The sequence below is a fragment of the Bactrocera oleae genome, chromosome 2 (genome assembly GCF_042242935.1).
Source record: "Bactrocera oleae isolate idBacOlea1 chromosome 2, idBacOlea1, whole genome shotgun sequence".
NCBI classification, from domain to species: Eukaryota; Metazoa; Arthropoda; class Insecta; order Diptera; family Tephritidae; genus Bactrocera; species Bactrocera oleae.
The window spans coordinates 81,307,834-81,329,404 of record NC_091536.1 but is presented as its reverse complement, the minus strand read 5'-3'; the positions used below and the strand labels follow the sequence as shown (position 1 = coordinate 81,329,404).

Sequence of the window (21,571 nt, the reverse complement as noted above, 5' to 3'; positions counted from 1 at the left end):
TCATCTGATTCTTTCACTTTCCTTATGCAAATATATAGTTTTGCCAACATCTGAAGTAATTTCCCGGGCTTTGATCCTTGCATGTTGCGAGAGTATAAAATGTTCGGTTACATTCGAATTTTTAATAGTTGTTACATTGTCCTTCGTTCTAGACTTTGTAAGTTATATCTCAAAGCCCTGTGTAAAATTTCATTAAGATCGGTTGAGTAGCTCGCGGGAAATCTTGACAACCGACTTTGAAAACACAGTTTCAAGAAAAACGCGTTTAAAATTTTAAATGACTACATAGCTGATCTCGTGCGCGCAGTTTTAAAAGGTTGTATTTCTAAAACTATTACTCGTATCAACTGGAGCATTTAGGACAATATACTTGAGATGTTTTAAAATTAAATAAGACAAGAAAAAAACTAAATTTTTTAAAGCCGTGAAACCCTTGTGTTCGGATGCGAACTTTATCCAAAAAGCAAGATCAAGTGCTGAAAAAAATAAATACCTTAATATATGTAGATAGGTTAAAGAATACGCGTTGATAACTAGAACTTACTCAACAAAACCGAATTAGTTCGAAAAACAGCAATTCAAACCAGCAAATGAACTAGTCAAAAAATAACAGATATATGCGAATTGCAATTCACTAAAAGCAATTTTACTTCAAGATGATGTGTTTAGGTTTCATCCACGGAGAAGGTCTCCACTGCTGCCGTGAAGAACCTTTTTTTGGCGCCGTTTGAGATCACATGAAAAATCAAAAATTTAAGGTTTGAAGTAACAGCGCGCTGCGCCAAAAAAAAGGTCCTCAACGGCTGCAGTGGAGATCTTCTCCGTGAATGAAACCTAAAAAAAATTCTCTCTAGTAGATATTGTTCGTGCAATATTTTTTAGAATAATCAAAAATTGAAAATATGAAGTGTTGTTTGACTATTCTGAACTAGTACAAAACTGGAATATATCTGAATAAACTTTAACAAGTAGTTAACATATTGCTATGGAAATATTAAATATTAGTCTATGCCTCAATTCGATTAAACCAAATTATATTTACTTTCAATAAAAAATATTTATTTCTAATTTTGTTTTATTTCGAATTTAATGTTATTTAATATATTACTCGAATTCGCGATCTAGTCGTATTTCCCACCCTTTATTTCAAATTTCGAAAAGTCATATTTGAAGAGTGCCAAATTCAAATTCAATTTCATTTCAAGCAATTCGTTTCCAAATCATTTCATTTCATTGTGTGTTGCGCTATCAACAAAAAGTGGCAACATTCACCGTTTTTCGGAATTTTTAAATGTAGAATAAAATGTATATGCATATAAGTATATATCTCACTCCGTTATTTGTGCTTTCAGTTGTGTGTATTCTAAAATCAACAAATTTGTTCTTTCGGAACACACAAATGACCATAAATATAGTAACAAGCTATCACAACTACGGACACACATATTTACGATAAGGATAACTGCATATACTTACATAGTCCTGCCAATTTTCGTTTTCCCTAATTTCGAGCTTTTTTCACCTAATACAATCGGCGGTAAGGCACACACATAGACACACTAAGAACAACAAATGGATTTAGGAAACTTTTTGTGGGAGCATTGTGCTCTGGTTCCATTTCGTTTCATCGTACATATTTTCCTTTTCGAATTTCGTATTTTCATTGCCGCTGTTTTCCGTTCGTGTCGCGGCCGACTAGCTTTGAGAGCTCGTCTCGTGCGCTGGTGCTTTTCAATTCAATAAGTTCATTCGAGTGCGTCGGTCGGCGGTGCGTTCAGTGGCATTCTCTCGATACGCAGCGCCTAGTGTAGTAGATAGTAGTAAAAAATAACGGGCTAACTGTGTGAAAGGATACCACAAATGCAGTGTAGACGCGTCGCGTAAAATTTTGTTGCTGCAAACTAAGAGTGGAATTACTTATCTTTAATCTGTGTAGTGTATAAAGTATGTAAATTGAAAAATAATTAAAAAGAAATTTAAAAATTGAAAAAAGTGTGCAAAGGAGTTGGAAATAATTCGAGAAGTCATAGTGACGTACCGCAAACACATGAAGCTGGAATGGAGTGTGGGCGACAACGTGGCAAATGAGTCATGAATAGGCAGACATCACGCGCGAAATTGGAAAAATACTGAAATATTTACGCGCCGAACACTTTTTTCGTGTGTGTGTGTGTATATAGCGGTTTATGTGTTAAGGTGTGTGTATGCCGATACTAGTTTAAAACCGCGTAAAGTATCGAAACAATGGCATTTGAGTAGCTGAGAAAAGTTAATGTCTTCATTATGACCGTCAGCAGATTATCCTCGTCTCGATTGCTTTCACCTTGACGACTGCCCTTTGTAACGCTCCCATGCCACTTAATTGTAATGCTACCCCTCGCATGAGACGCCTCCGAAATTAGATAGTAATGCTTTCTATTTCGATACTTTCTGTCTGCATTTATTTGTTTTACTTATTTGTTATTTCCGAATATGGTTTTGGGGTTCAGACAAATATTATTTGCACCGTCAAAACTCATCATCGTTTATGCGTTTAGAATGCCAACAAAAACGTTTACAGCAAAACATTTGGAGCGCGTTGTACAATTGTCTCGGAGCTCCACAGAATTATATCGACTTGGCTGGCGTATAATAAGCAAGTCATCGTTTTGTACACCTCTGTACTCTGCACATACACAGATACACTTATACACACATTACTTTTGTATCCAACAATATTTTCGTCAACTCAGCCCCATCAAATCACATTAAAACAAGCCAAGTAAATGGTCCACCCACCGATCGACCGACCGCCACTGTAGCAAAATCGTATCAGCATTCGTTACACTAAAACCTCTGCATCCGCATGCTTGTTCGTCTCGGTCTCACCTAAAAGCACTTACTCTTCATACATATACATAAAAGTATGTATGTATTGCTGCCCAGTATGTATATATGTATGTATGTATGTATTACCCGTATATTATCCTAGGACTCACATTGTGCTGGTGCATTACTGAACTTCATCTCATTCCCTAGCCACTGCCTCCCTCAAACACAACAACAATATCTTTTATTTTAATGCTACATTGTTGTTGGTGCACATTCTACGACTGTATACTCCTGCAGCGTTAGAATGTAATATTTGGCATTTTCGGAGAAATCAGCCGCCAACAAAATCCTACCCGTTTTGTTGGTGCCCTTATATTAGAGTATAGTATAATATATATATACATACATGTAATAGGGAATAAACAGTCGACGCTGTTTCACGTACAATAAATTGAGTGTAGCCGAGTTGCTAAGGCGCGTACACAAAAAATTGTTGAGGCTTCTGGTAGAGAGCGGAGTGTAGGGAGAAAGACGAAAGACAAAGGATGCTACATACGAGTGGGTTGTAATTCGTGTGGGTTCGCTTGGCTGGTGTAGCACTTTTGAATTGTTTTAAACTAGTCTAATTCATAAGGATTTTTTAAAATTTCCGAAAATTTTTTAAATAATAATAAATTTTTTTCGTTATTAATTTATTATATAATTTATTTTTATACTCCTGGAACATGTTGGAACAGAGGATAAGTTTTGTTCACCTAACGGTAGTTTGTATCCCCTACAAATAATTGAGTTAGATATAGGTTATACAAGTATATACATATATCAATGATCAGGATGATGACACGAGTTGAATTTTGTACACGTGTCTCTTGGCGAAAAAGAAAGAAAGCGTTCGTAGATGGGCGAAACGTACTACTGCCACGCCCACAAAACGCCATTAATCGAAAACCTATAAAGTGTCATAACTAATCACTAAATAAGGCTATAAAACTATAATTTGGTACATGGCATCGCGCTAGAAAGTTGCATCTGTGGGCTAAAATTGTTGATAAAAAGGGCGTGGCTTCGCCCTCTAAGCGGTTTAATTTAAATATCTCATGAACCATTCAAGTTTTTATAACCAAATTCGCTTAAAACAAATCCCTTAAGCACCCATACCGACACTGTAAAAATGGTTGATAACACCGCTCACTCCCCATATAACGGTTCTATAAAACACCACTAAAAGCGCGATAAATCTATAAATAAATGCGTTTGATGCCCGATATCATAAGAGAGAACTTTATAGGAGCCGGTGCAAAATTTGACGATGGGCGTGGCCACACCCACATTTAAGTGAAAACCCATATCCCGGAACTTGCTATACCGATTTTAATTAAATTCGGTAGGTAGCATTACTCTGACATTTATATGTCGGAAAGCTACTTCTTATATAACACAATTTTAAGTTCCAGCTGATTCTTTTACTTTCACTTTACAGTATACAAATTCAGCACCAATGACTATGTCGGGATAAATATAGATAAAAATAGATATAAACGGATAATAGTCCCATATATGTACCACATAGGTATACCGGAAATTTCAGTCAATGATTTTTGTTATTCTAACAAACCCTATGCGGAGTAGATCAGTCAGTGTAAAAGTTATATATTTATAAAATTGCTTGAAAATATGTTCTTGAATATACCTGAGCAATTTAAAAAGTTAGTGAAATCCACCCAGAACTGATTTCTGATATTTTTATGAGATTTAGTGGACAAGAGTATGAAATGTTCGATTAGACCCGAACTTAGCGCTTCCTTACTTGCTTAATAAATTTTTTGACATTAATATTTTAAAATTTTATGAACACACATATATAAAGTGTTTCATATAAAAACAATTGGAGCGACGAAAAAAATCGTTTCCACCCTGTTTGTATGCTTTTTGTTTCCTCATTTTTCTCAAACCTCACCAAAGTTATAGAAAGCCTAATAAGTGACAACTGCATTCCAAAAACTATCGAAAGTGGCCAAGACTTCCCGCAGACTTCAAATCCCGGAGGCAGAAGGTTTAAGATAGATCTACTTGTAAATATTTTATAAGCTTAGACTTCCTAAATGTGCCTTTAATTTAATTCAATTCTTCTTCTCTTTAGTTTAATTGACATTTCGTTTATATGTTTGTTGGTTTTGAGAAAAATATACGCTCTGTTTGAAGTGTTCTAATTCATATTTTCTCTTTCTACTTTACCTCAAATGTCTCCATTACATATTTCACCACGGTAACATATTTACTTCCCACAGTGTAGTGGCTTTTTTTACTACACAACAAATAGTTGAAATACAGGCTTATTAAAAATTCACAAAATTATAAAATATTATCTATACACTCACATTTCTAGGTCTTTACTGGGCTAACGTGGTAGTTAAAATTTACTTAATAAATATTTTATATCCAAAATAATATTGTATGCATGTGTTTAACCAAACTTGATGTGGGTTTGAAGTCCAATCGTCCGAAACTTATGAAAATTATGGAAAAAACTGTTTTCAAAAAGGATCATACCGGAACACAAAGTTTACATTATATTTTTGGGTTGATTGTTTTTAAAAAATGTCAACCTATCGTTATGAATGGCCACGCAATTGTACCGTAATGTTTAAATAAATTTCACATGTTTTCAAAAAACTTCCAAAAGCTTACAGAACTATCCGTATATACCATTTATATACATATATATATATTTGTATGTATGTATACACTTCCATTGCATTGCAAGGAAAGGTGTGTGATGGAGAATGTCGATTTAATGCAACTGCCTATGCAAACAGAAAGAAATCCAGAGAGATTGCTGTGTCATTCATTCGTTAAAGAATTCTAAGAAGGACAAGCAGAAAAAAATAAAGTTATTACTTTCTGTAGCTGACATTGATATTTATGCAGTTCATAAAGCAAACATAGTTCAACCAAGAAATTCACCGGAATTGTTATAACTTTATTTACAAGAAGTCATTGCATATTTCTCTAAATATTTTTTAATATAATCTTAAAAACGTTGTGCTGACTTCGCACTTTCCTTGCAAAGATAGGACTAAGTGCGTGCACTGAGTTGAGTAATAAGTTTTTTATTTAACGAAAGCTTAAACATGGGTGTACGAAACATAACGGTATATAAAATATACTTGACGAGCTGCAGACAAAATAATTCATGGTTTAGAGAAATCCGTTGAATGACCTTTGGATATTTATTTTTATTGTAAATATTAAGGATAAAGTGGAAAATCGAAGCATAACAAATTAATTTACCTATATAAACATGGAACAACTAACTATATTTTTTGTATCATATATATGCATATACTTTTTAGCTTCTGTTCTGTAAATATTTGTTCAACTGTTTGCTTTTGAGATAAAATGACTTTTTCTCTACACAGATTCTGACATTTATTTATACATATGCATTTAATTTCAATATACATCAATATACTTCCTTGTGCGAATGCGGCAGGACTTATTGGGTGGAAAACAAACAGCATCCTCGAAAAGTAATTTAATTTTGTTTTGACTGCAAAATCTTCAAAAGACACTAAAGGTTTCGCAGGAAATGATATAGAACTATAACAAGTAAGGAAGCACTAAGTTCCGGTGTAACCTTCAGGTGTTGATAAAATTTTATACATATATATTATGAAATGTAGTGAAAATGTTCAACTTCCATGTGCGACGAAATGGTGAATGGATTACAATCAAATTTGGTATCATTTTAACCTATTGTGAAGGTCATGGACTCCATTAGTTTCATTACTATATTGTACTTCCATCAGCAAAAATTATATTTAAATCATCCTCAAATGAGATATATGTAATAAGTTGAGGTAGAAAACGTCAACCAGAAGATCGCAATTGATAATATTAGTGATATGAGATTAAGACCAAGGGGGTAGACCTAGGTCTATTAGAATAACGGAAATTATTCCGGAAGTTTGAAAGTCTTTTATTAGATATATGGGTGATGGGTGTAGTACTAACCCAATTTTATTTTATTAGTCAAGGGTTTACGTGATTTTATCCATTTTAACCACAGAGATGTGTCGTTTAGAGAAAAACACGCTCACTCCATTTAATAAAGATAACTCATATATTTAAAAAAATTACAAGCCACAGGTGCCCCTTGTTATTATGATGCGTTGTAGCAAATTACAGTTTTGTAGCTTAATTTGCCGCTTACTATGGCAATTTACAGGTTTTCGATTAATGGCGATTTGTGGGTGTGGCAGTGGTCCGATTTCGCCCATCTGTGAGTCCTCATCCTCACGTTTTTTTGCCAAGGAACACGTTTACCCAATTTCATTACGAATCAATTCCTCATCAATTTTTACTCAAGTCTGCATAGGCAGCCGGATAGACAGTCACTCGGAATTAAACTCGCCTTATCATCCTGATCACTTATGTATGTATATATATACTTGTAGCTCCATATCTATTAAACAACAGTTAGGTGAACAAAACTATGGAGCTGCATGTTGCAGGAGCATAAACAAGATTTTTTTTTCTGTACTAAGTGGAAATGAGGTGGCAGACCTTCTATCCAACTGGAGGGTACGGTGTTTGATTGAGAGTATAATGTGTGTGTGTGTTTCTAATGAAATTTTCATAAAGCTTCCTCCTGTATTGAATTTAGTGGAGGATTATTAAATAACCATAATAAATGTTAATGTCATTACTCACTCTTTAAGATTTTTATTACTACCGGTTAAGGCTGAAGTCATAGTGCAACACAAATGAATATAATACATGTGATTTTGCATTTTGTCTCAAAAAGTAGCATCGGGAGTAAGAGCTATGAGTGAGAGAAAGAGAATAAAAAAAAAATTGTAAAATAGTTGCTTCAATTTTATAAAGGGAGTAGTTAAAAGAGCTATTAAATACTTCGCTGACTGACTTTTATGCAAAATGCAACAAGTACCAACGTATTGAAAAAATCCTTTGGTTCACTATGTATATATTTCTTCTAAGTTCTTCTAAGCTGAACCGAGTATTTGCTGTCAACCTTATTTGAAATAAATTTCACTAAATCAAGTTAGTAAAATAAAATAAGTAAATTTTAAAATTTCCATACAAAAGAATTTAACTATAATTGAGGTCAAGCTCCTTGGCTAGTTTCTAACCCGTTAATTTTTGGAAGCAAAATCGTATTTTTCGAGAAAAATTATATGTTTAATTTTATTCATCTAAAAATTGGGTATGTAACCAAACCACTTTTTTCGAGAGATTAAGACATCTGTAAGTATAAAAGTAATTTCTTCGTTTTGTTTTTAGAAAGTTAGTTTCAAAGTTCGAAATGTTTGCTTTCAAAGTCACATAATCTGTCTTTACCTTTTATTTTAATGGTGTATAACATTTTTCTGTCGAAGTTGTCTATATACCTATGACATATGTATATTACTACAGGCGGTCAAAGACGGATCTTCGAAAAAAATTAAAATTTCCTTTTTCAAAAATATTGGGCAGATTTTGACCACTCTATGGGTATGTATAAACTTGACTGAAAAATGCACTGAAATAAGCGGTAACTCTGGATGATATCCATTTATTTCTTGAGGAACCTACTTTATTTAATAATAATTTTTCAATAAGTTCAATTTCGAAATTCGAAATTAGAAAGCAAATAATTCGATTTAGATGCTAAGTTCGAAAATCGGATAAATTCGTCTTTCACTTATGACTCAATTTCTCGAAAAAAAAATTGGTTTGGTACAAGACCCAGCGAAGTGTTGTACAGTGTAACAAGTACTTTATGTTAGCATTACAAAAAATGCAGTTAGTTTGGTGAAAGCAAACGCGTTAATGATAAATGTATTGCAGAAAATATTTCTGTAGACCGCTTCCTGCAAAAACAATTGAAACTTATTTCGTAATTCGTCTGGTGAAACTTATATAAACAAAACGCAAAGTACAAACAACGAACTAATAAAAAACAAAATATAATTAAAAAATATGAATAATATAGTGTTTATACTTGTAACATATCAGATCATATCAAAGTGTTAATATACACACATATATGTACATATATGGATTTATAAAGGTAACTGAGATTTAAAATCTTTGCACTCACACAATCCTAAACCAGCTAAATATAAAAGCGTTTTCAAAAATTACGATGTAGTAAAATGAGATATCTCGAAACGTGACTGTTCTTTACGTAGCTTGCTTTGTCAAAAATCCAATCCAAAAATACATTTCATTCACTTGTGTGTGTGTGTACAAGTGGAAAATGCGTGGGCAAGGGCGAACGACCTACCGTCAGTTAAAGAATACTCAACTAGAAGTTCCAAGCAAACGACAGAAATCTAATATATACTTGTAATAAAGGTGCATGTGCACATATGCACATATGCATACATGTGTACATATGTACTAACAATACATATTTACTAAATGCCTGAATACAACGAAATCCGTCCTACCTAACAAAACAAGTAACGGCAAGCGATTAAAGTGTTCACGTTAGGGGAACAGGCACACATACATATGTACATATAATACAATATATATAAGAACATGCCGAAAAATTGAGTATACGCCACGGTGTTCATGGAATTTCGAAAGCAAAAGCCACAAGCGCACGAACAAAGCAAACCGTGAGTGTGTGAGAGAGAGTGAGAGGGTAGTAGGATATGCGCCCAAAGCGAGGCTGTTGTACGTGAAATAATTTAAGAAAAGTGCGTGCGAACACTTTGGGGATAAGGATAAAGCTCAAGCGGCCGATGGCAACGAAATCGCACGAAAAGAGTGCAACAGCGAAGGACAAACCAAAAGAAATACTGCGATAGCAAAGTGCGGCGCAAACATCACATCGATAATCGCTATTGGGAAACGTACAACACACACATGCATACGCTCCCATTCGCCATTTATTTCGACAGTTTCGCAAACAATTTACTCTGTGTGAACGCTGGATATTCCACATTATTTTAAATTGTCTGGTGACTTTTCGTTTGGCAAGCGGCGCATCTTCATTTGGTGAAAATACTTTTAATGTGCGATAGCGCCACAACTGGGTGCTTTCTGACAAGGAGCAGTCATCGCAAAGTAAGTTGTTAAAATGAAAATTTCAAAAACTAATATACATATGTGTATGTAAATGTATATGTATATTAGGGTGGAGCGATTTTTTTTGGCTTAGCCTGTGGGTAATGTCTGTAAATTAAAAAAAAAAATTTTTGGGCTGGTGGTTATTATTAGAGTTTTAAAAAAAAGTCTTAAATGACCACATGCTTTCCTTCAGCGTTAAAATAAATTTTGAGTAAAAAACAATCAAAGTCGGTATATTTTATACAAACTTTTCTTTACAGCTCACACTGTATTGAGGATAAAGAAGAGCAATAAATCGTTGAAAACCAGATCGATACGATGTTTTAAGCGTTATCATTGATTTAAGACACAACGAATTGTCTCCGTTGTAACCTCGCGCCAAATTCACTTTGTAAAAAACTTTCGTTGTGAATATTTCGATGTTTTCGTCTGTAACAGACTCTTTTAGACGTTCATTGTGTTCATCGCTTTGGTGGATATTAAGTCACTTTATTCATCAAACCACACTATCAAAAATTCACACAAGTTTCATTAATCTAACGGTAAAATTCTGTTGACAAATGATGTCACTTACTCATCTTAATTTATTGTGTCGAAGCATAATTTGGCACTGAGTGCCATTTACACTTAGTGACAAAATATCACGCACCGATCGGCATATTATCAATCCTTCTAAAATGCTAGAGAAATAGACTGACCTTTATGTTAAGGTTGATATTTCGTTTGCATATCTGTCGTCATCGCAGTAAGGCTGACTTAAGAGAAGATTCTTGAAATCGGCTTTGCTTTAAGTTTGAAAATTTCAAAAAATTGTTTGAGTTTCTAAACATTGAAGCAAGTTTAACAACTTTACTAATACCAATCGTCCACACCTAGGGCTCTGTCGAAACGTGTTTAGTCAATTTAATCTGGGAAATCATGTGGACCAACAGCAGTGCTGACTTGAAAAAATGGAGTAATGTAAATCAGTAAATGCAATGGGAAGAGAGTGCAAGTAGAAGTCGCCACTACTATGAAAATTTCTTTTTAATTATTATTTTTTAACAGGAGCAGGTACGATAAGAATTCACACCGCAGTCGAATGAAAAAATATTGTTGTTACAAAATTTTGTGAAAAGTCTTACCAAAAATTTGAAGTTTATAATTTGTCATCCAAATGGGGGCGGAGATAGTCATTTCTCAGCTTTGCATGCACTAGTCGCCCTTTTTTAGGTTAGATTGGACCATAAATACTATTTATAACAAAAGCCAAGCATTTCTTATTACTTATGACTGTTTGTCCTGGCGTTGAATGCTAATGAGTTTTTATTTTGATATTTTAATAGCCACTATGCTTTGTGTATGCATTAATTTGTTCGCCTTGAGTTTGGGTCAGTGCTGATGTATTTCAAAATGTACCTTTCAATTCAAAGCGACTTCTGACTTTGTCATCGATTAATGTGGTGATTGAGTGTGCTTCATCTGTAACGCCCATCGAGCACTTGGAATATCGGCTTTCTGAGGATTTCACAACCGACGTGGTCGACGTTAAGGGGTAGCGTTGGTGCGAAGGTGTAGGGCTCAAACAAAAGTTATTGATTTCATTAAATTTTACTAAACATTGTTTGTATGCGTGCGTGTCAATGTGTAATTATGCCTCTATGGACAGCTGAGAGTGCTTTTTTATAGTGTGTGTACTCAACAAATATTTTATTAATAATAAATCTTGTATTTGTTTGTGTATAATGTGTGAGCATAAAGAACAGTGCTTTGCTGGCCATTATTTTTCGTTCAATACTGCCCAATTATAATAATATCAATAACGCTGTAGCCGATTGGTAGATATTGCGTTCAAAATTTACAATAAGAGAGTGTGTCCAATGCGGGGGGCATTCGATACAAAAATGTTTTCTTAAATTACTAATCATGTTCTCATTTGCGATATTGTTCCAAAATATTTAAAAAAATAAGTATTTAAAAAAAATTGTTATTTTCAATATCGAAGGATCTACAAAATTTTCGGTAGAAAAAAAAATCATTAATTTCGAATCGTCTTCTTAGTTGTCATAGTTATTATAAATATTGAAATTTTTTTGTTTGAAAATTTTTTAAAATTTTTATTTAATAATTTCCTACCAAATTTTTTACAAAACAGAGTTGCAAATATTTCGAAACGCCTTCTCATTTGTCATATTCTTCAAAAATATTGTATACTTTATTTTGTAAAAATTTTGAAGCAAAATTTTGACAATTACAATTATCAAAACAGCAAACAAATTTCTGATATTAAAAAAATTTATAAATTTCGAATCGTCTTTTTATTTGTTAATTTTTTCTATACATATGTATGCATACTGAATAAATTTTTCGTTTAAACATTTTCAAAACTTTATCCGACAATTTCCAATACAAACATATTTTTTATAATAAATCTTATAAATAATAAATATTTTTTTTAAATACTTAATTGCAAAACTAAAATTAATTCCAAACTTATATATGTATGTATGGTATATGTCCAAAAGTCAGAAAATACTAAAAAGAGCCACTTACTGCTCAATTTATTTTAAAAAAGTATTGAAATTATAATTTTTTACCCGACCTTGCACATACACACCCACTTACATAGCGACATGACATCCATTTACGTCAAAGCTTCGGAGACAGCGCCGTTAAATTATTATTGTTGCACCTCATCAATCGCCGAGTTCCCTAACTGCGCCCCAAGCAATTGCTATCCAACGACGTCCTTGTGTTCGTCACTGCAAACGACAGCTGTGACACCAAGCTCAGCATCACGGCCACCCCCGGCCTGCCTAATTGGCGTTGTGATCTCGCAACGCCTTGGTGTATGCTTTGTTTCTTCGGCTCGAATACTCCTGCTTGCATACATTTCTGCTTACTTAGTCATATTCCCGCCAATGTAATTTGCTATACATTCACCTCGAATACCCCTAGTCACCATTTCCACTTTCTTACACACAGCACCTCCAACAGCGTTTCTTCTTGTCAGACGCACCTATCATTTGTGGGGCATTGTAATGTTCTCGTAGGCGCTTGGTGCCCTCGAACAGCTGTGTCTGCTGTGGCAACCACTGAAATTGTCTACAAAATAGATTAATTACATAATATGACACTCACGCTTGGCGAAATTGCACCAGCTCGAAGATTACTGTCACCTGCACAAACAAACACACATATGTTCGTATGTATGTGCTAAAATGTCGGCAACTAGTCACTTGCTGCAGTAATTTGTCGTAAACAATTCACGATTGGCTGTGTATGTGTGCGTCTAGCTATCGCTTATTTAAAATCAATCGATAAATTACGAAGACGTCTCATTAGTTTATGCTGCAGACACCATATACGTACATAGATACGTACTTGTAATGGGCCAGAAATATTCAGAAATCATCAAGACCCAGAGTTGGTGCTCTCTTAAGAGTTCAAAATGTTCGTGTTACTATACATAATGTCGCACACAGTCCTATGTATAGTATGTAAAATATATATACATATGTACCGCTTCATATGAGTGCTAAAGTGCTTATCAAACTGACTTGTAAGTGCCCCGTTCACACCACAGCCCAATACGACGGTTTTTGGACTCACGCCCTGTGGCACCCACATAAGTATGTACACACTAGAGCGGGTTGTTTTACAGGGAACCAAAAAAAGCGGAAAAATGGTCTATGCGTGAAATATTCTACGAATCATTCTGGACAACTTTGGCTAAAAGAATATGAGTTGAAAACCGGAGCCAACGATTTTTAAGGCGAAGTTTGGCTTTAAGGGATTATACAAATTTTTCAGGCAGTTTTTCAGATATCCGAATGAAATTTGATATATAGGTGCACTTTGATATTCTATTGATCATTTGTAGAAATCGGCGAGATCGGACAACTATAAAATATTATTCAAGTTTTTTATTTTCCGATATATGGTACTGCCTTTAATTAAAATTGCAGAATTGTCCTTCAATACAAAACTACACACATATATTTATGACATACGAACATTATATGTCGTCATAAATAAATATATTTATATGCTCTGGAACGATTGGTCATTGGAGGCACTGTACTCATTTGCTCGCAGTACATTTTGTTCGGTTCGCTCGTGCGCCGTTCGTTGATTGCATATCATGTGACTAATGCAGACGCCAACTGCGTTTCCGCTGGCTAAGGTGTGAGTGTGCCTACCACGCCACTTGCAGCTATTTGTGTGCGTGTGTGTGTATGTGCGGCGTATGCTAAGAAAACATTTAAATGGTTTTTCACCGACTTGAGACGCTGTCGTCATGGCTAGCAAGCCTGTTGTTGTTTGCATCGCTATTGCTGTTATTGTTGTTGTTGTTGTTATAAATAGTAGTCAGCTACGGCTTGGCTGGCAGTGAATTATCACTTGGCCATTGCACAAAAGCCAAATGAAACTTGCTGACGTTGATTGCTGTGTGCAAAAGTTAAAATGGCGGTTAAGTGTTAGCTAAGTGGCAGGTCATTGCTAATAAATGAAATTAAACAATACCTAAACTAAATTGAAAATCTAAATTGGTAGAGATTGCTATAGCAGGCACATGTCATGTCTAGTGGAAAGAAGTGTGGTTTGTTTTCAATTAAAATAATTAAATTAATAAGAAACATTGAATAAAATAAAATGATATAAAATAAAATAAAATATAATAAAGCATAATAAAATAAAAAATTATTGAATTATATAACATAAAATATAATAAAATAAAACATAAAAAATAAAATAAAATATAATTGTTTTTTTTTTGGTTGCGGGTGAGGGGGTGGAAAATGCTTTCCGCATCATCGGTATGTGCCACTTGCAGGTCACTAAAATCTGCCCCTCTAAGGAATATAAAATAAAATAAAATATTATAAAAATAAAATATTTTAATTATTAAATAACATAAAATATAATAAAATAAAATAAAAAAACAAAATACAATAAAATAAAAAAAAATGATAATATAAAATAAAATATAATAAAATAAAACAAAATAAAAGAAAATAATATAATATAAAATAAAATAAAGCAAAATAAAATAAAATAATATGAAATAAAATAAAATAAAACACAATAATATTAAATAATGTAATCTGAAATAACACAAAATAAAATATAAAATAAAATTATATTAAATAAAAAATCTGAAATAAAATAAAACAAAACAAAATAAAATAAAATAAAATAATATGAAATAATGTAATCTGAAATAACACAAAATAAAATATAAAATAAAATAAATATTAAATTAAATTAAATTAAATAATATAATACAAAATAAAATTAAATAATATTAAATAAATAATATAAAATAAAACAAATGAAATAAAATAAATAAATAAAAAAAATTTAATTGCAAATGGAACAAGAAAAATAGTAAACTTCGCTCACACTGAAGTTATGACAAATGAGCAGCTTCTTAGTGAGAAAAACACAGGTGCAAAATTTTAGATCGATAGCTAAAAAACTGAGGGACTAGTTTGTATATATACAGACAGACGGACGGGTATCCGACATTTCCTTCTGGATGTTAAAAACTTCGCTCCAAACTTAATACACCTTGTTCAGGGTGTAAAAAAGCCTTCAAATCGATTTAAGGTGTTACTTACTAAGGATCTAAACAAGCGCTGTTTTGACAATAATCTATGTCAAATTTTCTTGAATATTTATTTATTGTCAAATAAAAAATTTTCTATACAGGGATTTGATTTCGATCGATCGGTTTGTATGGCAGCTATATGCTATAGTAGTCCGTTTCAAAAAATAAGTTCGAATATTAAATCCTCGCCTTAGACAATAAACTATGCCAAATTACGCGAAGATTTATTGTTAAATATAAAACGTTTTCCGTAAAAGGACTTTAGCTTCATCGATCAGTTTGTGTGAGCATATAGCTCCGCTATTGGCGGTTTCGACAAGTGAGCAGCTTTTTTCAGATCGATATCTCAAAAACTGTGGAACTAGTTTGCGTATATACAGACGGACATGGCTAAATCGGGTCAGCTCGTCACGCTGATCATTTATATAAATACTTTATAGGGTATCCGAGGGTTCTATGCTATGAGGGTGCTACACACTTCGTGAAAAGCCTAATACCTATATCCTGTTAGGGATATAAAAATAACTTTACATTAGTTAACTTAAATTAATATTATTTATACTCTCAAAAACACCAAAGAACATTAAATTACTCAAGCGAGATTTTATTTTTTAAATTCGGCAAAGGTTTAACTCTAATAGACTTTTTGAAGATGAAGCCTTAATGAAAAATGTGGTAGAATAATAATAATATTAGAAAATAAAATTTTATTGCATTTCGTTTTTCTAATTAGTCTTCATGCAATGTTCGGCTGAGTCCGATTATTAATAAATATATTTTTCATAATATAAATAGTGAAAAAAACGAAGACGACGAAAGGTTCAATAATGCGTCACTTCTACATCAATTGCAGCTAAATAACTTGAATGGGGTCGGTTTTTTATTGCACCAAGAACTATTACCTAAGAAGCATCCCAAACAATTTCTGTTAATTAACTATTTACAAATAGTAAAAATTTTAGAACCCCATTGTCCTTAACCAAATGCAGCGCGAGTTGAAAGAAAATTTCATCCAACCGCACATTGCTCCTACATACAAATACTGAATATTTCATAATTACTATTTTTATTGTTGTTCTAACGCCAGCACTTAATTCATATAACGGTGTGCATTAAAACTTAACTCGAGTTTACGCGCTTCCAAGTATGAGTACACAATAGAACTCCTTTGTTTCACTAGCGTTTCTTCAAATAACTAAGTATATATATTTATGTATGTATGCATACATATGTATATATATCTATGTTTGTAATGAAGTAAACAAGCCGGCATTATGGTGCTCCATCCGCAGGCCATACTTAAACTTTGCAGTCTCCATTATTGCTCATAATTCGTTCTAGTTTCCATCAACGTCAACGACAACACCATTACCAACAACATAACTGCCACCAAACCCAACGCAACACTCCACCTGCACCCGTCATAGCCCCAACATGCTTCAAACAGCTTAACCAAATTCAACGGCACTCCGTTAGCGCCGAATTGCGTGACTTGACAAATCAATAAAATCATTTTTTCCCAAAACATTAGAACGGAAATTAAGTGAATTTGTAATTATGTATGCGTCGCCATTAGTAATTTTGCGCCAAACGCGCTACTGCCACTGACGTGTGCGTCACTTCCCTCTGCTGCCCGTACTTGCAGTGACCAAGTAGCAAAATTAACCAAATTTCAGGTTTCAACTAGACAACGGTTAATGGCAGCAATAATCAGCAGTGTTGCACTCGTACACCATTTTTAGAATAAGTGCTATGAGTGTTTGTTTTTGTAGTTGGGTACTTTTTAAGTACCATTTTATTTTTTAATAGCCAGCGAAAAGCTGAAATGCTCTGCTCACCACGTTCATAACTGTTCCTTTTAATGTGCGTCTGAAATTTTTATTTCTTCATGGTTTTTGTGTGTAAAACTTTGCATGACAGCAACAAAGCGACAGCTATAACTTCTAGAGTATGTTTGTAAATGTATTAATATGCATACATTCATATACAAATAAGTAGTTCGTAGTAACGGTTTTAATGACTGTGGTATTGCTGCAAAGCACTTAATGCCTGTGACAGACATGTGGTAACAATACCATAATGCAAATACTACAATGTATTTTTTTTTTACTACGGCTAATGACACATATAGCAATGTAGTTAACTCAAATACTAGCTTTGTTTCATAGGCACACATGTGCTCTTAAATACATGCCTATATTTATAAATTTCTGGCAGTTTTTCCACATGTTGACTCCAAACTTCAATTAAGGGTTTCGTTTCGGCAGTACTTAATTAAATGTGCATTTATTTCATACTTTCCATTTTATTTATTACTTTTTTATTGTCATTTTGTTGGACTATTGTGAAGAGCACACACACACACTCACATACATATTTATATGCCAACAGTTGACCAATTAATCAGTTAAAAGGTCAATTGGAGCTTTGTGTGCATTTATCGAAAACGAATTAGTGATCAGAAGAATGGGTATAGTTTGATTTCGCTTTTCGAAATTCTCAATACAATGTTTCCTAATGCGACACGTCATTTTTTCGATTACTAATTGCGGCACTTGTTACGAATATGTTCAAGGTAAATATGCAATATGTTTATTAAGGTGTGTTATTTTGTTGCAAACGGCCCCTGAAGTTTTAGTTTTTGCTTTAAATTTATATATTCCTACAATCCTGGCATCCAACGTAAACCAGTTCTAGATTTTCAATTTAAACCGTGCCTAAATCATTTTACTTTTTCCATATATTTTACGTATTTACAATAATTATACTTTGAGCAGGTTTTTATACCCGGTTTGCCATGAAGTTTGTAACACCTAAAAAAAACGTTGGAGACCTAATAAAAAATATATATATACCTAAATTATCAGCTTGACGAGCTGCGTCGATTAAGCCATATCCGTCTGTCTGTCTGTTTTGTATATACGCGAATTAGTCCTTCCGTTTTTGAGATATCGTTCTGAAATTTTGCACATGTATTTTTCTTTCCAAGACGCTGCTCATTTGTCTGATTTATCCTCAAGAAATTTTGCATGGGTTATTGTCCAAGACAACGTTGTAATTTTCGAAGAAATTGTTCAGTTCGTGTCACTGTAGCATAAAGCTGTCAGACAAACTCACCGATCAAAATCAAGTTCTTGCAAGAAATGTTTTATATTTGTGAAGGTTATAGCTTCAGTGCAAACAAATTTAACGTTTTTTCAGGTTTTTTATTTATCTCCAATGTAAATAATTTTACAACTTTGAAAAATTAGTATTCCAGTTCAAAAATTTTGGTTTTACAAAAAAGGTCTTGGTGACTTTTTCCATAAAAAACAGTCTTTTAAAAGTTATACGCTTTCTGCTTTCATATAGTACACCATGTCGTATGAGCAACACAGAATGTGTAAATCATTTGCGTGAATGCTCTGGGCAATTGATGTACATATAACTTTTAAAGGAATTGTTTTATGGAAAAAGTCATTATCACATTTTAAAAGTTGTAAATTTACTTTCTTAATGCAACAGTTAAAAAATTTTAAATAAATGGGAAAAGTAAATGATTTTGGGACGGTTTGTTTAATATCAGGACTTTCAAACATCCGGTTGACTTAACAAAACTTATACTGAATATACTGTCAGTATGTGAGTTATTTATTCATAAAATTGCTTGAAAATATGTTCTCGAGTATACGTGAGCGGTGTCAAAGGTTAAGCCACCAGCCCACCCCGCATAGTAATGTACGAGTTTTCAGCTACCTTTAAACCGTTAAGGTTCGTCAAAATGTGTGACATTTGAATGAAATTGAGTACACAAGTTTTCCTAAAAATTATGTGGTTTAGCGCTGAAAATGTTAGGAGTTGGTCATATCCCTAATATACTATAATGAATTCCGATTCTCAGATTGACGTTTTCCACTTCAATTTAATATATTTAATTTAGCCTCTTTGAGTTTTAATCACATAGTATTATATATCTCATTTGAAGATGAGTTTAGTATAATTTTAACTGACGCAAAGTAAAATATAGCAACAAAAGTAACTGAGTCCAGGACTTATATTATAAGTTAATGAGCTGCAAATTTGATTGAAATCCATTCACGATTTCGTCGAACAATGAACCATTCTTTCGCAACATTTAAAAAAAAAAGTTTTGCCTGGAGGTATTAACTCGGCTTTGATCCTTGCAAGTAGCGAGAATATAAAATGTACGGTCACACTTATTATTATTAATTAGCCTTTCCTTACTAGTTTAAATTTAATTTAATGATAGTGTCTAATATGCATTTTTCGAAATCGTTTCAACTAATATTGAGTTTATAAATTTTTTATAAATAATAAAAATTATATTAAAATTGCATAACTAAGTACTTATTCTGTAGTGATTAACTATTGACTCTGTACTTACACTATTGACCAATTATAACATAGACTACTTTCTTTACTAAGCACATTTAAAGTAGGATTGTCGTAGCCTTTGCTTGTTACGATAAAATAAATACAATCCGATAAATAATGAAAGAAATATACTCATATATATATATATATATATATTCCATAATTTTCAATTCATTTTGATAATTTGTCAAAATTGTCGAGGTGTTGCACTAGTAATTATGGAAAATAAATATTATTTATTAAAAATTTTCATAAAAAAAGTTTTCTGGAAAACTGAAAATTGCTGCAAACTTTTTGGCTTTCTACTTAACATTCAGTCCGAACACACTTTCAGATTTCAAAAAACATTTTGTATATAACTGCCACATATATATACAATACATATATGTACACTTCGCACAGCTATGTTAACTCCACATAAAGTCACTACCCTCAAGAAAAGAGCTCACTCCTGCACTTAATGCATTTTTACTTAAGCATAATAAAGGCTAATTAATACACATATTTAGTTGTAATTGAAGAGAATAAGAGGGTTCTCTTCATATCTTAATGTGTCCTTATAAAAAATGTATGCAAATGTATTGAGTAGTGAATGAAATATTTGTTGTTGGTGCATTTACTATGCATACAAATTAAGTTGTTGGTAATCTGCAAGTGAAATGAAAACTTGTGTAAAACGAGTAAAAGAAAGAATGAATTATTATGAAGCCGTCTACAAGTGCGTATAATAAGGCATTTTTGTGTACACATGCACACTCACATATGTACTTACGTATCTATGAGTACTCATGCACAGTTATCCTTATGCAAACGTTATCTTACAACCATTTATGGCAATCCATAGATTTTGTTTAGAAAGTGTAGAGTAAGTAGCGTATTAATGCATTAAGGTGGACGTTTTGTTAAGGGCGGCGCTCATATTTAAATATCTGAAGAAAGCCAACTCTGAACATTAAAAAGAGGATACCAAAGTTTAAAATTAAAAAAAAAACAATTTGAATTTTACTTAAAAAAAAATATTTTCAGCCTTTTAATACAAAGAGAGACCACCAAAAAAATTTAAAACCATGAAATTTAATCCAAAATTTCATGCATTCAAGTTCTCAGCTCAGACGAGGTTTATTTATAATAGAAGAAGTTAAGTTGTGATTACGATTAATGTTTCATCAGGAAAAAACAATGACGACAACAAGCTTCGTAAGTTCATTCATAAAATATGTTTGTACTCTGTTCCCACCAAAAATTTTAAGTGATAAGATTACATTTAATCTATTCACTAATCTAGACTGTCCTCACTGCCGTTGGAGATTTATAAAACAGTTGTTTTGGGTTAGGCGATTGAAGCTCTGTTAGATCGGCTTCGATCACTATATAGTATTCTCTTGTTTTTTTTTCCCCTATTTTCTGCACTTTTCACTTATTTACTTGATATCGCTTTAATATTTAATTTTTAACTTTTTACTTTATTTCTTTGTTTAATTTTTTTCACTTTGACTGTTCGTAGTGTCAAAATCAACTGGATAAAACAAAATGTGACAAACAGATGGTGCTTAGTCAGAGTCACACAGAGAGATTTCGAGTGGATTATTCTCGATCACCTCGGTTACGAGATTCACAAATGTCATTTTTGTATTACGAAATCTTGCTAAATCTAGTAGATTATTGCGGTAATCTACTCAACAACCTAAATTTTGTGTTTAAGTGTCGTTC

At 32.9% G+C, this 21,571-nt stretch overlaps 1 protein-coding gene across 7 annotated transcripts in view; it reads left to right on the top strand.

Moving 5' to 3' along the window:
- The window catches only part of RhoGAP100F (Rho GTPase activating protein at 100F), a 79,368-nt gene that overhangs the window by 37,667 nt on the left and 20,130 nt on the right, over window positions 1-21,571 (top strand). For 2 of the 7 annotated variants that reach the window (XM_036369347.2, XM_036369345.2), the window contains exon 1: window positions 9,189-9,891. The exons of the other annotated variants lie outside the window; for them this stretch is intronic. In XM_036369347.2, the coding sequence (XP_036225240.2) occupies window positions 9,838-9,891 (54 nt within the window). In that variant the 5' untranslated portion in view covers window positions 9,189-9,837. Of the gene's footprint in view, window positions 1-9,188; window positions 9,892-21,571 lie in introns of those variants that run through there. 7 annotated transcript variants of the gene reach the window in all.